The sequence below is a fragment of the Pygocentrus nattereri genome, chromosome 18 (assembly GCF_015220715.1).
Source record: "Pygocentrus nattereri isolate fPygNat1 chromosome 18, fPygNat1.pri, whole genome shotgun sequence".
Classification (NCBI taxonomy): domain Eukaryota; kingdom Metazoa; phylum Chordata; class Actinopteri; order Characiformes; family Serrasalmidae; genus Pygocentrus; species Pygocentrus nattereri.
The window spans coordinates 15,293,449-15,310,673 of NC_051228.1; the positions used below are offsets into that span (position 1 = coordinate 15,293,449).

Sequence of the window (17,225 nt, forward strand, 5' to 3'; positions counted from 1 at the left end):
AACAGTTTGCCACAGTTTCAGAAACCACATAAGCAATTTTGTTTCAGATTAAAGATGTTTGAAGCAAGTGTGCAACGCGTGCTGTTTCTCCAGAGTGATCTGGGCACTTTGAGATGCGCGGGTTAGTAGTGTATTTTGTGTATTTTTTTATATATATATATATATATATATATATATATATATATATATATATATATATATATATATATATATATATATATATATATATATATACATAGTGTATATGTGTATTTTCTGTACTGACCAGTGAGATAAACGGATGGCAGGCCTCCACTGTTGTAGTATCTGAGTATGATTTTGTGGAATTTAGCATGATTTAAAGGCTGTGTGATTGAACTTGAAACTGCCTCTTCATATTAAGGTGATAAGTCATCAAGCTAACTAATAACTTTAGTAATTGCCAACCGTTTTTAATTATTAATGTTAAAAAAAATGGCAGTTATTAGTAGCAGACCTATTAGTATCAGAAATAGTAGCAGAACTATAAATATATTTATAAATAAATGTAACTGTACATCATATGCACAATAAAAATGTATACTAGATCTGCACAGGACACGTTCAAGTTCAAAACAAATCGGTGCAGATCTGAACTGTAGCTTAAAATTAGTCATGATACATTCTTTGAATACTATATATATATATATATATATATATATATATATATATATATATATATATATATATATATATATATAATTGTTTATTAGTTCTCAAGCTGAAGATATTCCATTTACATGTAAGTTCACTTGCATGCATCAAGAAAACTTTTAACAGCCAGCAATAGTGGCTAGGTTTACTACCAGTAACTCAAAATGATCCTGGTTAACTGAAAGCTTAAGTAAGGTAAGTAAAAGTACTCAGACATTATCTGGGCCAACATCAGTGATCAGTGTCTCTTTCCTTTATGTAGGTCAGTATTTAGTATTTAAGTTGTTATCTTGTTGCATATCTCTTCTTTTGGATGACAACTTGAAATCTTCTAGGTGTGAAGTACATGAATTGGCCTGACTGATGATCAGAAACCATTTTTGACAGACTTTTTTAGAGATTATTTCTGTCGGCTCTGTATTTAAGTTTTCTAAAGCAATATCTTTCAGAGTGTTAATAAAATATTGAGTCAGGCAGGTGGAGAGTGGCTTTGCAGGAGTAGCTCTTGTTTGGAGATCTCTGATTTGAGCATGTGCAGTTGGATTAGTGTCCCAACTTTGTTTTTTAAGCAAAACAATGGATTATATGAGTTTTTTAGTTTGCTATTGTGCAGGTGGACCAAAAATATTGATTTATAAGTTATAGCAAAACTAAAATGATGTACGTTTGAATGTGATGAAGCAAAATTTCTGTAATACATTAAAAAATAAAATCTAAAAAAGAATTATAATAGTCCCAGGACTGTGTTTGAGCACTGTAGACTATAGCATGACTAATATATTGTTTGGCCTGTAAAATCAACATCTTTGGGATTCAAATTCCTGAGCTCTCATTTGGACAAAGTTTAGGCCAGAGGTTCTCAGCTTTTTGTAACCTCACTCACACAACTGACCACAGAAGCTTCCTGAAGTTAGTGATTATAATTAGCGAAAATCTAAAACTCAAAGAATTCTTCACCCTCAGTACTACAATGTTTTTAATACTTAAAAGTGCGAGTGTCTGCTGTTTATTTGTCTTCAAGAAGTCTGACAGTTGAGAACTGACAATCATATCAGTGAGTAAAGCGCTACTAAAACTATATTTCACTTTAAAAGGAAAATATAAAACATAAATATGAAACTGTCATCCAGTAGTATCAAAATGTAACCACTTAGAATCAGTATTGGCATTAACCACAAAATCTTTGTACATCTGCCACTGTAGATGTATTTATGTCATGTACAATCATGAAAAATGTTTGGGCATCCCTGGTTAATTTACATGCTTTCTTGATTTTGTTAATTGTAGTAAAAATAACACATTATCTACAGAGAACACGTTCTGCGCATTGTAATGCACAATTGTTGTATGTTTTAAAAAAATGTTTCTAAAGGTGGGGATTTTTCTTTTTCCAATAACTCTGCAAGTAAATTGAAATTATGCACTAAAACTGCAAAACTTTGATGCCTGTAGAGGAAACGTAATTTGACCAGAGATGTTCGAACTTTTCAATACAACTACATTTAGACTCACGGCTTTCTGAGTATCAGGTGAATGAGATGTATTATTGCCAAAATCAGATCAGATTGTTTTGTGTTGTACTCTGTGTTAGAAAAGAAAACAGCAAAGGTCATGAACAAGAAACTTAAACATAGTGAATTTGTATTCCAAAATAAAACAAAGGCCCTCCCCTGTGTGGCTGAAGCTGGTACTTTTGCACCATTGTGAGTGTGTTAGTGACGAGAGGATTCTTCTGTCGAGCAGCGCTCTTCTCCCAACCTATTAAAGCATCGTTTAGTGCTTGAGTGAGAGGTTGCAAGCAATCATTTCCACTTGACTCGGTGCAAACCACCTTTGAATAGCCTAGTCATTCTCCAGAGAGTAATGAGCAGGAGGAAACTGCGCCTGCGTAGTATGTTACCTGCACGTCCAGCGAAGTTTGCTTACTATTTTATGGTGTTTTAAAAGAAGGGCCCTCGTTTTGTACCTCTAAAGGACCCATATCATAGAAAAACAAGGCAGTTAGCACAGTTTGAGGCAAATGTGATCATTTGGGCACGCAGTTTACACAAAGCTTCCATTACTTTTAGCAACATTAGCTTTTTAGCACCAATGCAAACCCAAAGAAGCAAACTTCTGATGCCAAACGTCTCTAGGCTGATTGACTACGTTTGGGGTAAAGGGGAATTGCGTTAACTTTTTTTAGCTATTATTTTAAAGGAAATGGGTGAGGCTATTTTTTCTGGACAGAGATTTGAGTCTAAAAAAGGATTTTAATGGAGGATTTCCAAGGCCAGGCTTAATCTGGGTCTGGAAAGCTGGCAACTGTGCAGATCTGTGCTGGCCCAGGTCCAGTGCTCTACTTTTTTTGTTAGTTCACATTGTGGTTCAGACTCATGATTTTACTACTTTCACTGGGACCATTTGCCTGACCCCTTTAGAAAGTGGCTTATCCCATGTTCTTTCTCTTTCTGTATCTGTGTGTGTATTTGGGCACTAAGCATTTATGTGCTGAGAAAAACAATAAATGAATAAATATAATTTATATTAATACCAGTATTAAGCAGTAGTGATGTTATGCATGCCTGTTACCCACTATCAATTCCTTTTTTTCAAAAATGATATTCTTGTTATTGTTTTTATTACATTTATATTTATTCTGTACTAGTAGGACACTAGGAAGCTGTAGATCAAAACTGAAGAGTAAAGTTGTAATTTATGTAGAACAAATGATTGCAGTATTTTTAATCAGTTAATAGCTTCTTGTTCACAGAATTCTGGACACATACCTTTTGGTGATTAGTTTTTAATATTTAGTTGTAATTGTTATAATATAATTATAAAACTAGTTACCGTTGTATATAACAATATAACAACAATTAGCGTAGCAAGTCATTACCAACATTTCTGTTATACAACTAACTGTTGTGTGTGTGTGTGTGTGTATGTGTGTGTGTATGTGTATATATATATATTTATACAACAGTTAGTTCCGGCCACACAAGCTGATTGGTTGAGAAGTGTTCTAACCGTGCTGATATTTTGTTTTTCACAAACACTGTATCACTCCGCTGAGACACTGTTGCTAAGCAACGACTTTGAGAGTTATAAGAGATACTCAAGCCAACTGAAAGTTTTTACTACTTACAGAAATTGCGTGCTTTTAAGATTACAATTGACCCACAGCCGATTTGGTCAGACTCTGAAATTGAGGCTGCACGAAATTTCCAAACTGTCAGTTGGTCTGTGTAAGGAGCTGGAGAACGAACTTCCAGTTGTGCAGCGAGTGAACTGAGCTCGTTACTCTGTTACTCGTTAGTATGTAGCAACAAGCTGCTTGTTAAGGAGCTATAATTTGGCAGAAAGAATGGCTAACGTTAAAACATAAATACCACATTCACAACACAGTTAATTTATTTATTACTTTATTTAACTTTTTTATAAAAGCAATAGAACACTCAAGGGCTTGTGTTATTGCGAATAAACATCATGGCTGTGATGATCTACAGCGACCAAATCATAACCGTGATGTTATTTCTTGATAACACAAGACCTTGTTCTATTGCATATATATATATAATCTTTATATATATATATAAAGATTCTGATAACTGGTGGGAACTGGGTGTCATTCTAGCTTTCATTAATTTTTTGCCACATTAGCATTTTTATTTGAAGCATTACATTACTTGTATCATTATCAAACGAGTGACACGCTTTATTTGTAAGCAAAACCATTCAACCTCTGGAAAAATATATTCAGAACATAACACCAGTTCTGAATAACTGCATATGTAATGCATGAATAAGTTACATCCATGGCACTGTTTTTGACATTGACATGCAAAGTGAGCGGGTAATTCCAACTCAGCAATCTGCAAACATCTGCAATTGTTATTGGCGTTTATTAGGTGCAAATGAAGTGGATTTTGCTTAGGTAATTGAGGCAGATAAGACACAGTTAAGCCAGTACAACACGGAATACTCAACAGATCTGGTTTAATCAGGAATCAAAGTCTTTTCCTTTTTTTCATTACAGCCAATCAGGCAAATTTGTTGCCATGTTCCCTCGGCACCAAATGATTCGTTTGTAATTATCTGCCATAGCGTAAGTCGTAGTTTGATCATTTGTGAAATTGTTTTTGCATTTCCTCGCTGCATGTTAATGGACACTGTGCATAACAAGATGGCATATTCAGTAGCTGGATATATTTCCCAGACGCTCTGTGTGTTTGAATGTGTGTGTGTGTGTGTGTGTGTGTGTGTGTGTGTGTGTGTGTGTGTGTGTGTGTGTGTGTAATCATCTGGGTGGATTGTTGTGTGCCTTTGTAGAAGTGTATAGTACCATGCAGAAGTTAAAGAGCCTTGTTCTTTTATTTAATTTCCAGTCAAAGCAGCCATTAAGTATAACCCCATTTCCAAAAAAGTTGGGACGTTGTGCAAAATATAAATAAAAACAAAATGCAATAATGTGCAAATCATTTAAACCATATTTTTTATTGAAAATGGTATAAGGCAACATATCAAATGTTGAAACTGAGAAATTGTATTTTTTTTTTTATATATATATATATATGTATATTTTCCCATTTTGAATTTCATGCCAACAACACATTACAACAAAGTTGGGTCGGGGCAACAAAAGGCAGGGAAAGTTGTGTAATCACTTGGTGGTTGATTGGTGGTTGATTGGGTAAGTGGATAAAAAATCATCACAGAGAATCTAAGTCTTTCAGAAGTAAAGATGAGGAGGGGTTCACCACTCTGTGACTGCACGATCAAGTAGTGCAACAATTTAAGAATAATGTTTCTTAACTTTAAACAGCAAAGAACTTTTGCTTTTTGTCATCTATGGTACATAATATCGTTAAACAATTCAGAGAATCTTGAGAAATCTCTGTAGGCACAGGCCTATAAACCAGTATTTGCTGGCCAAGATCTTTGGGCCCTCAGGCAGCACTGCATTAAAAACAGACATGATACTGCAGTGGAAATCACTAGATGGGCTCAGGAACACTTCTGAAAACCACTGTCTATGAAAATGGTCCGTTGCTGCATCCACAAATGCAAGTTAAAACTCTAAAATGCGAAGAAGAAACAACATATAAACAGGATCCAGAAATGCTGCCGCCTTCTCTGGGCCAGAGCTCATTTTAAATGGACTGAGGTGGAAAAGTGTCCTGTGGTCCGACAAAACATTTGAAATCCTATTTGGAAATCATGGACGTTGTGTCCTCCCGGCTAAAGACCACTTAGGTTCTTATCAGTGCACACTTCAAAAAGCCAATATTCATGATGGTATAGGGGTGCATTAGTGCACATGGAATGGGTAATGTGCAATCTGTGAAGGCACCATTAATCCTGAATGATATATGCAGGTTTTGGCAACATATGCTGGCCCCCAGACGATGTCTTTGCAGAGAAGGCCTTGATTATTTCAGCAAGACAATGTCAAACCGCATTCTGCATGTATTACAATAGCATTGCTCTGTGTTAGGAGTCCTGGTGCTAAACTGGCTTGCCTGCAGTCCAGGCCTGTCACCCACTGAAAACATTTGACACATTATGAAATGACGACAGAGGAGACCCTGAACTGTTGAGCAGCTGAAATCCTTTGTCAAACAAGAATGGGAAAACATTAAACTTTCAAAACTACAGCAGTGTCTGCTCAGTTCCCAAACGCTTACAGAGTTTTGTTAAAAGAAGAGGTGATGAAACACAGTGGTAAACTTTTTTGAAACATGTTATTGGCATCAAATTCAAAATGGGCATATATTTAAAAAAAAAAACAATAAAATTTCTCAGTTTCAATATTTGATATGTTGTTTTTGTAGTGTTTTCATTTAAAAATAGGCTTTACTTGATTTGCATATCATTGCATTCTGTTTTTATTTACAATAGCATGCATCCTGACTTTTTTTGGAAATTGGGTTGTACAAATTTCATTTTTCAGGAGATATTTCTGAAGTGATTAGATGTAAGATAGTCCTCTTACATAAGGAGGGGGAAAGAAAAGAAGGGTATTTTCACACTTGGCAAGTTCGGTTTGATTAAAAACGAATGTGTGATTGCTTGGTTATTGTGGTTCGTTAGAGCAAGTGAGAATTCTGCCATCTGATCTCTGGTGTGCACCAAACAAGCACAACAAGACCCCCTGAGTGGGTCGGTCTCACAAACTATGGTGTAGTTCAGTTGAAGTATGAACACATTACATACTAAAGGTGTCTAAGCGAACCAAAGACAGAAAGAACTGTCACTTTATGCAGAACTTCTTTGGTATGTGCAGAAGCTGAGTTTGTTTTGACACATGAATGTGTTTTATCATCTCGTCATAAGCACTGTCAGCAGCCAGTGTTACCGGTTAGCTGTAGATTCAGTTCATTAACTCATCTAAGGCAGCCTCCATTACATTACTCATCCCACATGAAAACCTACATTTTTCCTTCAGCTATTTTTGAACAATAAAACGTTTTGAAATGTATTCCACTGAGTATTGCTACAGTTTTGTGCAACACCAGTGCTGTCACTGCCACAGTGCTACATTAATTTTAACCAACATCCATTATTTTTGTATTTTGGTACAGTTTTTTTTCCAGATAAACAGTATTTAAAGCTTTCATCTTTGAGAGAGAGAGAGAGAAGAAAATCAAGCTCCACTCTAACTTCCAAAGGTGTTTTTGTCTATCCTTTCACTGTGAGAAGATAATTTGGTCATCATGGTCAAGGAGCTGTTACTGAGAAAAGGTATTAGACACAATAGAAAAAAAAACTGCAAATCAAACCAAGAAGCTGATCGTGTTCTCGGAACAATACACTGAATCCAGAACTCAATATCATTGAATGTGTTTGGGATTACTTGGACTGTGAGAGGCAGAAAATGCCTGAAAACCAGCTCCTTAAACTGAACTTTCCAAGGTGTGGAAAAAATGAAAGAGCACATACCGTGTTAACCTAGCCTAGCTTGACCAGGCAGGTGATGGACCCCATCCTGCACTGTGGAGGGCTGTGCCAGCCAAAAAGAATGAAAGCTGTGATAAAGGGTAGACACGCTAAATACTGAAAAAAATTCATATTATATTTAGTTTTTAAGGCTTCTTTGTAATTTTCTGTTAAATATATTCTCTACATTTGGTCTTTGACGCTGAAAAATAAACTTGTACTGAATAGCAATTTTGGCTGGGAATTAAATAAATGAAGGGTGGTATCTGATTCTGCACAGAGCTGTACATGCATGCATATGTTTGTGGTGCAGATCATATCTGTGTGCATGTGGGTTGGGCTTGTGTATGTAAGTACACAGGGATCTGTAGGAATGCACAGTGGTGTTGTGGCTGATCCCACAGGCCTAAAGAAGGATGTTTTTCTCTTTGAGGCATGCTGCAACCACACACACACACATACATACTCGCAGAGAAACAGGAGCCGCATGCATTTCTCTCCAGTACAGTCATCTTTTCCTGACTCCTCTGTTCCCTCTTCCTAGCTTATGTTGGCGCCTGGGTACTTTAGGAGCAACCACCATGTGCGGTGTCAGCACACTGTCCCCCATCTCCACTCACAGCCATTAGCCTGAGGTGGCTACATTACACTCGCTCAGTTTCCCTACTGAGCCATTACAGTGATTAGCACATTAGAGGTTAACTAATAGCAGACACATTACTACTAACACATTACTTCTACTCTAAATGCGTACTGCAGATATACAGAGGCTACAGTTGCAGATACAGTGTTTGTAAAAGGGTTTAGCATTATCTAGCTTTGACTTGAAGTGGGTATAATATTTCTCACTATCCTGACTATAATTATATACATTAAGGATCATGAATTTGCCCATTTTGGGGGCATTTTTTTGGGGTGGAAAGAGTACAGATACATTTTACTTAAGTGAAAGTGCTCTGCAATCTTGTACTCAATTAAAATAAAAATATTCTTGACTGGAAGTAAAAATTATTTAACATTTACACATACTCAGATATATAAATGTAAAAAAGTAATTTTGCCAGTTTTTTGACCTGTTAATGGGCAAATGTGCCTTTTATGTTGCCACTCATAAAAAAAATCAAAAGGAAAAGGCAGCTGTTTCTATAGCACAATGAATCCTTATCAGTTATGTGAATTATGTAGCACAGTGTTTCATAATTTTGCTGTAATTTTGGAAATACCAGCATTCGAATACTATGTGCACTTACCTGACTCACATTATTTATGTCAAAATTATAACACAAACATTCATTTTCAAAGGCTTAACATACACAAAACAGATTAAAAACATAAATATATAGTAAAGAACAACAGATATATAATTTAAAAAGACCTAAGATGTATAGACATAGAAAAAATAATAACAGTGATTAGGGATGTATAACTGACTGCCAGCAGCCTCAAGTGTCATGCCAGAAGCCTTGCAAGACCATGTCATACCTGGCAATGACAGCTGAAAAAATGAGACAGAGAGTCTGAAAATGTAGCAGATACACAAATGTAAATAACACATGATAGATGGCTTCATATAACAAGTACAATACAATGTATTAAAAAAAACATGCTGCTAGTTTAGGTAACTACTGGAGTAATTAGATGTAATCAAACATCTGGTTTGGTTTGGATAACTGGGTAGTAACTCACAAAAGGCACCTAGTTTTACTGGGTAGTGTTAGGTACTGTTAGGTGGCTCACCTGCTTTCTGAAAGAAAATGGTCAGAAGTTGCCTGCCCTCTTTTTCATTCTCTCTCTCGCACTTTCTCTCCTTGTGTTTCTGAAATCTTGTTTTAATCTTAACCAGGTTAGAATTGGCAGATAGCCACGAATGGCTGTCTACAGCCAACAACGTCATGTGAATGGAACAACAGGCAGATCTACATCTATAATAACAAAGAGTGTCAAAATTTGAAACCAAAATAAATTTTTTCCAAGGCTTTTGGAGGGTTCCCCTCCAGGGGGAGCCCTGGTTATTCAGGTCCTTCATTCCCGATGCCCCTGGGTGGCTAACAAGAATCGAAATCAGTATCTAGCTACACTACAAACAACAGTGTTATAAATCTTCATAACAAGCACAATTAACAAATTTAGAAAAGCTTAAATAAACTCCTTGCTGGAAGTTTTGACTGAGACTTGAAACAGTTGTGAGCACCAGTTGCTGAGGGAGAGGAATTAGAGAAGTAGCTTATGTATACATATTGCTAATTGTGATTGGCGCTTTGGCAGATCTGATGTTACCTGTGCCAAATCGAGTCCTATCCAAATCAAGCAAAACAGAAGAAAACGGCAGAAAAAGTTATTTAAAAAAATGTCTCAATAAAAAAAACGAACAGCTGCCAGTTTATTGAAAAGACATCACAAAAACTATGGGTAAGGATTAAAAGAAAATCATGAAAAATAGCAGAATGTGCTTTACATGAGCAGAGACTCAGTTCTGCAGCAATGTGATTTCTCTTTATATCTCTGCTGATCTACTCACTCCAGTCTGAAGCCAGCTATCTAACTGACATGTGGCCAGTCAAAGTGTGGCCTAGAACATTAAGACCCTTCTGCATTTTGACAGGAGCTGGATCACAAAGGAATAGGGACTTCTACACAAGATTATCCAACCAAAAAAAGCACTCCATGCTAACAGTATAGTAATTTATCTTACCACGGCTGAAAAGGAGCTTTGTCTTGGGTGAGTGTGTGGGTGCGATGAAGTATTGTGATGTGTTGTTTTTTTTTATGTAGAGCATGCTCCAGCAGTGAGACAGAGAGCGAGGCAGGCGATCTCCTGGACCAGCAGTTTGAGGAGCTCAACAACAAGCTCAACTCAGTCACCGACCCCACTGGCTTCCTTAGAATGGTGTCCAGGAACAACCTCTTCAACAGGTCAGAGAGTTCTCACCAGTTAGTATTTACTAGGTTCTTCTTAGGCTTCTTTGCTTTGAAGCAACTGTTGCAAAGGTGGAGAAGCTTTGCAGAACATGAGCAAAATTCTCATTTGGCTGAATTTGAAACTGAAGCATGCACTTCAGTTGTTGCCAGAATATGTAAATTGAATGCTTGTGTACATGTTTGTTATATTGGTATTCATTTCTCTAGTTTTCAGATGTTTTGTTTTTTTAAGACACAAAAATTGTAGCCTTAACTACTGTACATTTCATCAGCAGATGGAAAATTACTGATTATTACTGAAAATTACTGTTGATATATGGAAAACTTCAACCCTTTTCACATGTCTGTTGAAGCTAAAAGATTAGATAGATGCCTTTGAAATCACACGTTAGGAGCACTTCAATTGTCTGCCTGTAGGAATTTGTGCAGAATTTGCAACAAAAGGTTTGTGTATTACCGAAGCATGACAAGTTCGGTGAATTATACCAAATATGTAAGCACAGTGATCCTAACTATCATGCGGATCACAAATATGATTGCCATACCGGATCGGTCGAGCCCCGGGTTAACAACGATCGCCTCCGGTGCTGTTGAACAGCAGGGTGCCGGTGGAAATTGGACTACTGTAGGTCGAAGACCATCAAAGAGGAAGGCAGGTTAGAAGGCAGTGAGAGAGAAGGAAAGGCAGGAGTGTGAAGGTTAGAGTAGGGACTCTGAACATAGGGACAATGACTGGTAAAGGCAGAGAGCTTGCAGACATGATGGAGAGAAGGAAGGTAGATATTCTGTGTGTCCAGGAGACCAGATGGAAAGGAAGCAAGGCCAGGAACATTGGAGGTGGATTCAAACTGTTCTATCATGGTGTAGAGAGGAAGAGAAATGGAGTAGGGATAATCCTAAAGGAACAGCTTGGGAAAAGTGTTCTGGATGTAAAGAGAGTGTCAGACAGGATCATGAGCCTGAAGTTGGAGGTTGATGGTGTAATTTTGAATGTGGTCAGTTCATATGCACCACAGGTTGGTTGTCAGTTAGAGGAGACAGAGGAATTTTGGAGTAAGATGGATGAAGTGGTAGATGGTGTCCCTAGAGAGGAGAGATTAGTGATAGGTGCAGACTTCAATGGACATGTTGGTGAAGGGAAGAGAGGGGATGAAGAGGTGCTGGGTATGTATGGTGTGAAAGACAGAAATGCAGAAGGTCAGATGGTTGTAGACTTTACAAAGAGAATGGAAATGGCTGTGGTGAACACGTATTTTCAGAGGGAAGAACACAGGGTGACATACAAGAGTGGAGGGAGGTGCACACAGGTGGATTATATCCTTAGCAGGAGATGCCACCTAAAGGAGATTGTAAAGTGGTGCCAGGGGAGGAACAAGAGAGGAACTGTGGTACTGTATGAGGAAGTCAGGTGTAGCTGAAAAGTATGTTAGGGTGGTGCTGGACATGTATGAGGATAGTGAGACAGTGGTGAGGTGTGCAGTTGGAGTGACAAATGGTTACAAGGTGAAGGTAGGGTTACATCAGGGATCAGCTTTGAGCCCCTTCTTGTTTGCAATGGTGATGGAAAGGTTGACAGATGAGGTCAGGCAGGAGGCTCCATGGACCATGATGTTTGCAGATGACATTGTAATCTGTGGTGAGAGTAGAGAGCAGGTGGAAGAGAATCTGGAGAGTTGGAGGTTTGCACTGGAGAGGAGAGGAATGAAGGTCAGTAGAGACAAGACGGAATACATGTGGGTGAATGAGAGGGAGGCAGGTGGCTATGTGAAGAGGTCGTAAAGGTGGATGACTTCAAATATTTTGGGTCAACCATCCACAGCAATGGACAGTGTAGAAAAGAGGTGAAGAAGAGGGTGCAGGCAGGATTGGAGTGGGTGGAGACGGATGTCAGGGCTGATGTGTGACAGAAGGATAGCAGCAAGAGTGAAAAGGAAGGTTTACAAGACAGTAGCGTGTCCTGCTATGATGTAGGATTTGGTGACTGTGGCTCTGTCTAAAAGACAGGAGGCTGAGCTGGAGGTGGCAGAGATGAAGATGTTGGGATTTTCGTTGGGAGTCACATGGATGGACAAGATTAGAAATGAGCAGATCAGAGGGACAGTGAAGGTGGAGCAGTTTGGAGATAAAGCCAGAGAGGCCAGGTTGAGATGGTTTGGACATGTGTTGAGGAGGAATAGCGGATATATTGGTCAAAGAATGTTGGAGATGGAGCTGCCAGGTAGAAGGAGAAGAGGTAGACCTCAGAGAAGGTTTATGGATGTAGTGAGGGTGGACATGGAGATGGTTGGTGTAAAAGTAGAGGAGGCAGTAGATAGGGCAAGATGGAGGCAAATGATCCGCTGTGGCTACCCCTAAAGGGAGCAGCCGGAAGAAGAAGAAGAAGAAGAAGGCTAGTTTTACACTGCAGCTGATTTCAGTTCATTACTGGTATACACTATTAATACATCATTGCTGCATTGTTACTGGATATGTCTTGAATATATGTAATGAACATACTCAAAATAATTGTTAATTATTAGAGTAAATATTTGAGGAACTCATTTGGGAGATATTATTTGAAGCCTGTAAAATTATCAAACCACTGGGGTGTTGGTTAAGAGTTGCTACAAAAATTTCACATCAAGTTTAAAACATGGTACTGAGCAAGACTGTGTTGCTGTGTCTTGTTGAGAATGAAAAGCCTTGAATGTATCTTGTATTTTGAGTCATGTGCCACAATTTCTCATAAGATTGAATACCTTCTTGTCAAGAATCTGTAAAGCTTACCCAGCCTAAAAACAATTTTTACTAGCCTGGAGTTCTTTAGTTTATCCAAATTGGTTGAAGGACAAAAATTCTTTAAAAAAAAAGAAAGAAAGAAAAAGAAATCCAAGGAGCAAAGAATGGGTCCTGGAATATTTGATCAAAAAACACCTTTTTTTATTGATTAGTTAGTACATTCCTCTTAATTGCAGTAACAGGGCAAGAGCGGAAGTTTTAAGTCCTGCACACTTCTGATATCCTTTGTGTAACTTAAAGGGATTTGAACCCATAAGAGCTGGGTAATGGGTCTTGTCAACTCCTTGTGCCACAGCTTCAAAAATATTTGAAATACATTGTAATTGTCATTATTCTTCAAAGGCTGCACAATCTAATCTCAGAGAGTGAGAAACATTTTGAAATGGCTGCACCCATCAAGAATTCACAGTGAATGCTTTTTAAAGACTGCAGAGCGAGAAAACAGAAGCAATCGATGACTAAATCACTAAACAATTAGTAAACATTTGCGCTGGATGTAGAACGGTCCGGTGATGAGTCCTTGGCGGGGAGGGCTAGTGATCATTAGGGAGTCAATGTCGAGGTAAGTTTGGCATTCAGCTGGGTCCTACAATTCCTGATTAATTTAGAGAGGGAGAGAGACAGAAGAACACTGTTAAAGGTCTCATCAGCACAGCAGAGAGAGAAAGAGAGAGAGAGCGAGGGAGAGAGAGAGACACGAGAGTATGCGCAGCAAGACACTGCCTATAACGTCCTTTAATGAGAGAATCACTCCAGACGTAATCAGGTCTGCGCTGCTCATTACGAGCTCAGAGGAGCTCCCAACTCTCTGGCTTCATTAGCACTGGGTGCCTGTTCACATGCAAAACCACTCCGTCCACAATCAGTGCCTCTCCTTCATTCTCTCACCCAGAGAAGCACACTAGTGATCACACGCAATCCATCCAGGCTTTGATAGCTACTGTTACAGGTCAACAAACTACTTTCTTGTTTGGTCCACAGTACAAAGAGGGCTAGTGTTGTGCAGGCATGACATTGTACAAAAGTGAACCCCTACTAAAAGCCTGTCAGGCTTGACTCAGCTTCAAATAACACATTCTTCATTATAGAAAAACATCAGTGTGAATGTCAGAATGGTGTGCTACACACAGGAAAGTTGCTAAACAACTTCAAATGGGTGGTTAGTCTTTAGATTGTGTAGACAGTATGGTTGCTAGCTAGAGTAATAGGTGAACCAGCTGATGTGTCTATAAAGTTTCAAAGGAATGTAATTTTTGACTTTTCCTAACTTTCACTTACTAAAACTTGAACTAGATTAGTTGATTACTAAATTAGCTATTGCACTAGCTAGCAAACTATACAACAGTCATGCCAGCCAGGTGTTTTGAGTTATTCTACCTCTTTAAACTGTCCATCAGACTAAAGTTTTGTCTTTAAAGAAAGGCTTGTTTTTAATCAAACCTGATGCTGTATAGCTGCAGGAGAACCACAGAAAATGCAGAGACACAGGCATAATGTGATTTTACATTTTACGATAATTAAATGGCGACATCTAAGCAGAGATGTCTGGAAATATTTTAAATTAAAGACGATGTGCACACTTTCACTGTTGGCTGCTGTCATTAGACACAGTATGCAAGACTGCTTTGCCCACAAATGCATTCTTTTGTAGCAGCTGTTGCAACATTGGATAACAAATTGAAGCACTACATTTAGAATGAGTTATTAATTTGAAATGATGCTGAACAGCAAAAATTGTGGTTTTCCAAACATGGTGACAAATTTGTTGTTTCCAATCTGCCTGTTTTAAGATGCAAATAAATACATTTGCTACTATTTCTCATTAGATTGAAAGGGGGTTTTACCAATGTTCTATAGGGCTTTTCTAAACACAGAGGCCAGGCAGAGACTTGCTCTTCCTATCAGTCTGAAGGAACGCCTGTTGAACGCTTAGAGAAGAGAGAAGAGTTTTTCACTGCCGCTTGGTTACCATAGTGATTTCACCTTGAGCCTCGAGTTCTTGACATACTAATGACAGAATCACAGTGTTTTTTTTTTTTTTTTTTTTTTTTTATCTCCCACCGCCGGGAGCCATAGCTGCTCTGTGTGTGTCTGGGTCGTTTCAGCCTGACATAGCTGACATTTCCCACCACACCTCAGTTGTGTGGAGAAAAAAAAAAATCTTATAGAACTGGCTCTTGCATAGGCTATCTGTGGCCACTGAATTACTCCAAATATTATCTGCTCTGAATTATAGAAAGTAACATTCATTGTGCTCTGTTCGTGGTTCGCTGACCTGGTACTGTGACCCATCTCTCTGTTCAAAGCTCATAATTGAAACTGACACTGTTCTGAAATTATGCACCTCCTGCAGATCTTTACATGGATGCACAGTGTCACCTAGTGGCCTAGTTGAAAAGTATGAAACATCTAATCATCTTGAGCAGTCGATCCTGATCTTGGTTTAGAGTATCCCTGCCTTGCATGTCTAGCAACAAATCCATTTTTTACCTTATTGTGGCACAGATGTGATGTTTTCTAGAGCCTAACTTGAAGTTGTGTCCGTAAACACTGCAAAAGCATGTTATCTGACCTTTTTCATCTTTGTCTTGCTCATAAATAATGAACAGCTGACAGGGATTTGGGGCAAATTGTCTTTGCAATGAGGGCTTGTTCTGATAGTTAGCATGTTTGATATTGTTTATTAGTTATTGAGCTGAATGTACGTGTGCTGGACACACGCTTGTTCACTTTAATGGCAGATGGGTCATTTATCCATGTGAACTTGAAGCATCAAATTATAAAGTTCTAAAAATTAACTGCCTTCTGATTGGCTTTCATTGTCTTTCTGTGAGCATTGTCACTGGTTCATCCCACTGGTTCAGTTGTATATTTTGGTCACATGATACATTTACTAGTTGCTGAACCAGAATGTGAGCAGTTGGTAGTTATGATTTAGGAACTTGTCAGGTTTCTGACTTCTTGAGGTGACAGAGTTAGTCTAAACGGACCATTGTTACTTGGATAACACTAAAATGTGCAGGTCAGAGGTTCTCCAGGACTGGGTTTGGAACCACTGATCTACCACTGATGAACAGTAGTGAATTGTAAGTACTTCTGCACTGACCTTACATTGTGTTCTGTGTGTGTTCTCTTGACACAGGAGCTGTCAGAGTATGACCAGTCTGTTCAGTAACACAGTGTCTCCAGTAAAAGAGGGAAGCTCTTCTCTCTCCCGCCGCCCCAGTGCCCTCAGCAAGCCTCCCCTCCGTGCCCTCTATGACCTCCTCATCGCTCCTATGGAAGGGGTGAGTCACTTGACATACATTAAATGGATTTTTGAAAGTTGTTTAAGCTAATCATGGAGAAGTTTTGCTCATACTACCGTTCTAAAGTTTTGTATTAATGTTTTCAACTACATAAAGTTCTTCACAAATAAAGTTATTCAGTAATTCTAATATGATAGTCCTATGAAACTTTACATAATTAGTTAGAAGGTGTAAACTAAGAGCTGTTTGACTGCAAGTGTGAAATTATAATAATAGTAATATCCAGAATGCCTTGTATCAAAATGATAATGGCAGATAACTTGTTCTAATAGATAGTTACAGTGCATTATTTCTCATATAATATTTTCTTGTTATTCCCATAATACCTGACATATTAAAAATAACAATATTGAAGTACATTTAGTTTCTAATATTTTATTTTTGTTTTATGAGTAATTATTTTGAAATTTGAAATGGCACCAACCTGATACGAGGTATCACTCTCAGGCCAATATTAGTAGAAAATGCAGTATAAGACATAGGAGGGTTAAAAAAAAATCTGATCAAGCCTTGTATCAAATCTGGCATGCTTTACCACTGAGTGTTTAAAAGTTTCAAACTCCCAGCCACATAGCTGCAGCATCACCAGGGATCAAACTTGCATCCTCTCGATTATTGGATCATTAATGC

At 38.1% G+C, this 17,225-nt stretch overlaps 1 protein-coding gene across 3 annotated transcripts in view; it reads left to right on the top strand.

Annotated features, from left to right (window-relative positions):
- Positions 1-17,225, top strand: part of ttc28 (tetratricopeptide repeat domain 28) — a 248,625-nt gene that overhangs the window by 219,599 nt on the left and 11,801 nt on the right. For all 3 annotated transcript variants that reach the window (XM_017693688.2, XM_017693689.2, XM_017693690.2), the window contains 2 exons: positions 10,363-10,503; positions 16,430-16,574. In XM_017693688.2, coding sequence (XP_017549177.1) covers positions 10,363-10,503; positions 16,430-16,574 — 286 coding nt within the window. The remainder of the gene's footprint in view (positions 1-10,362; positions 10,504-16,429; positions 16,575-17,225) is intronic.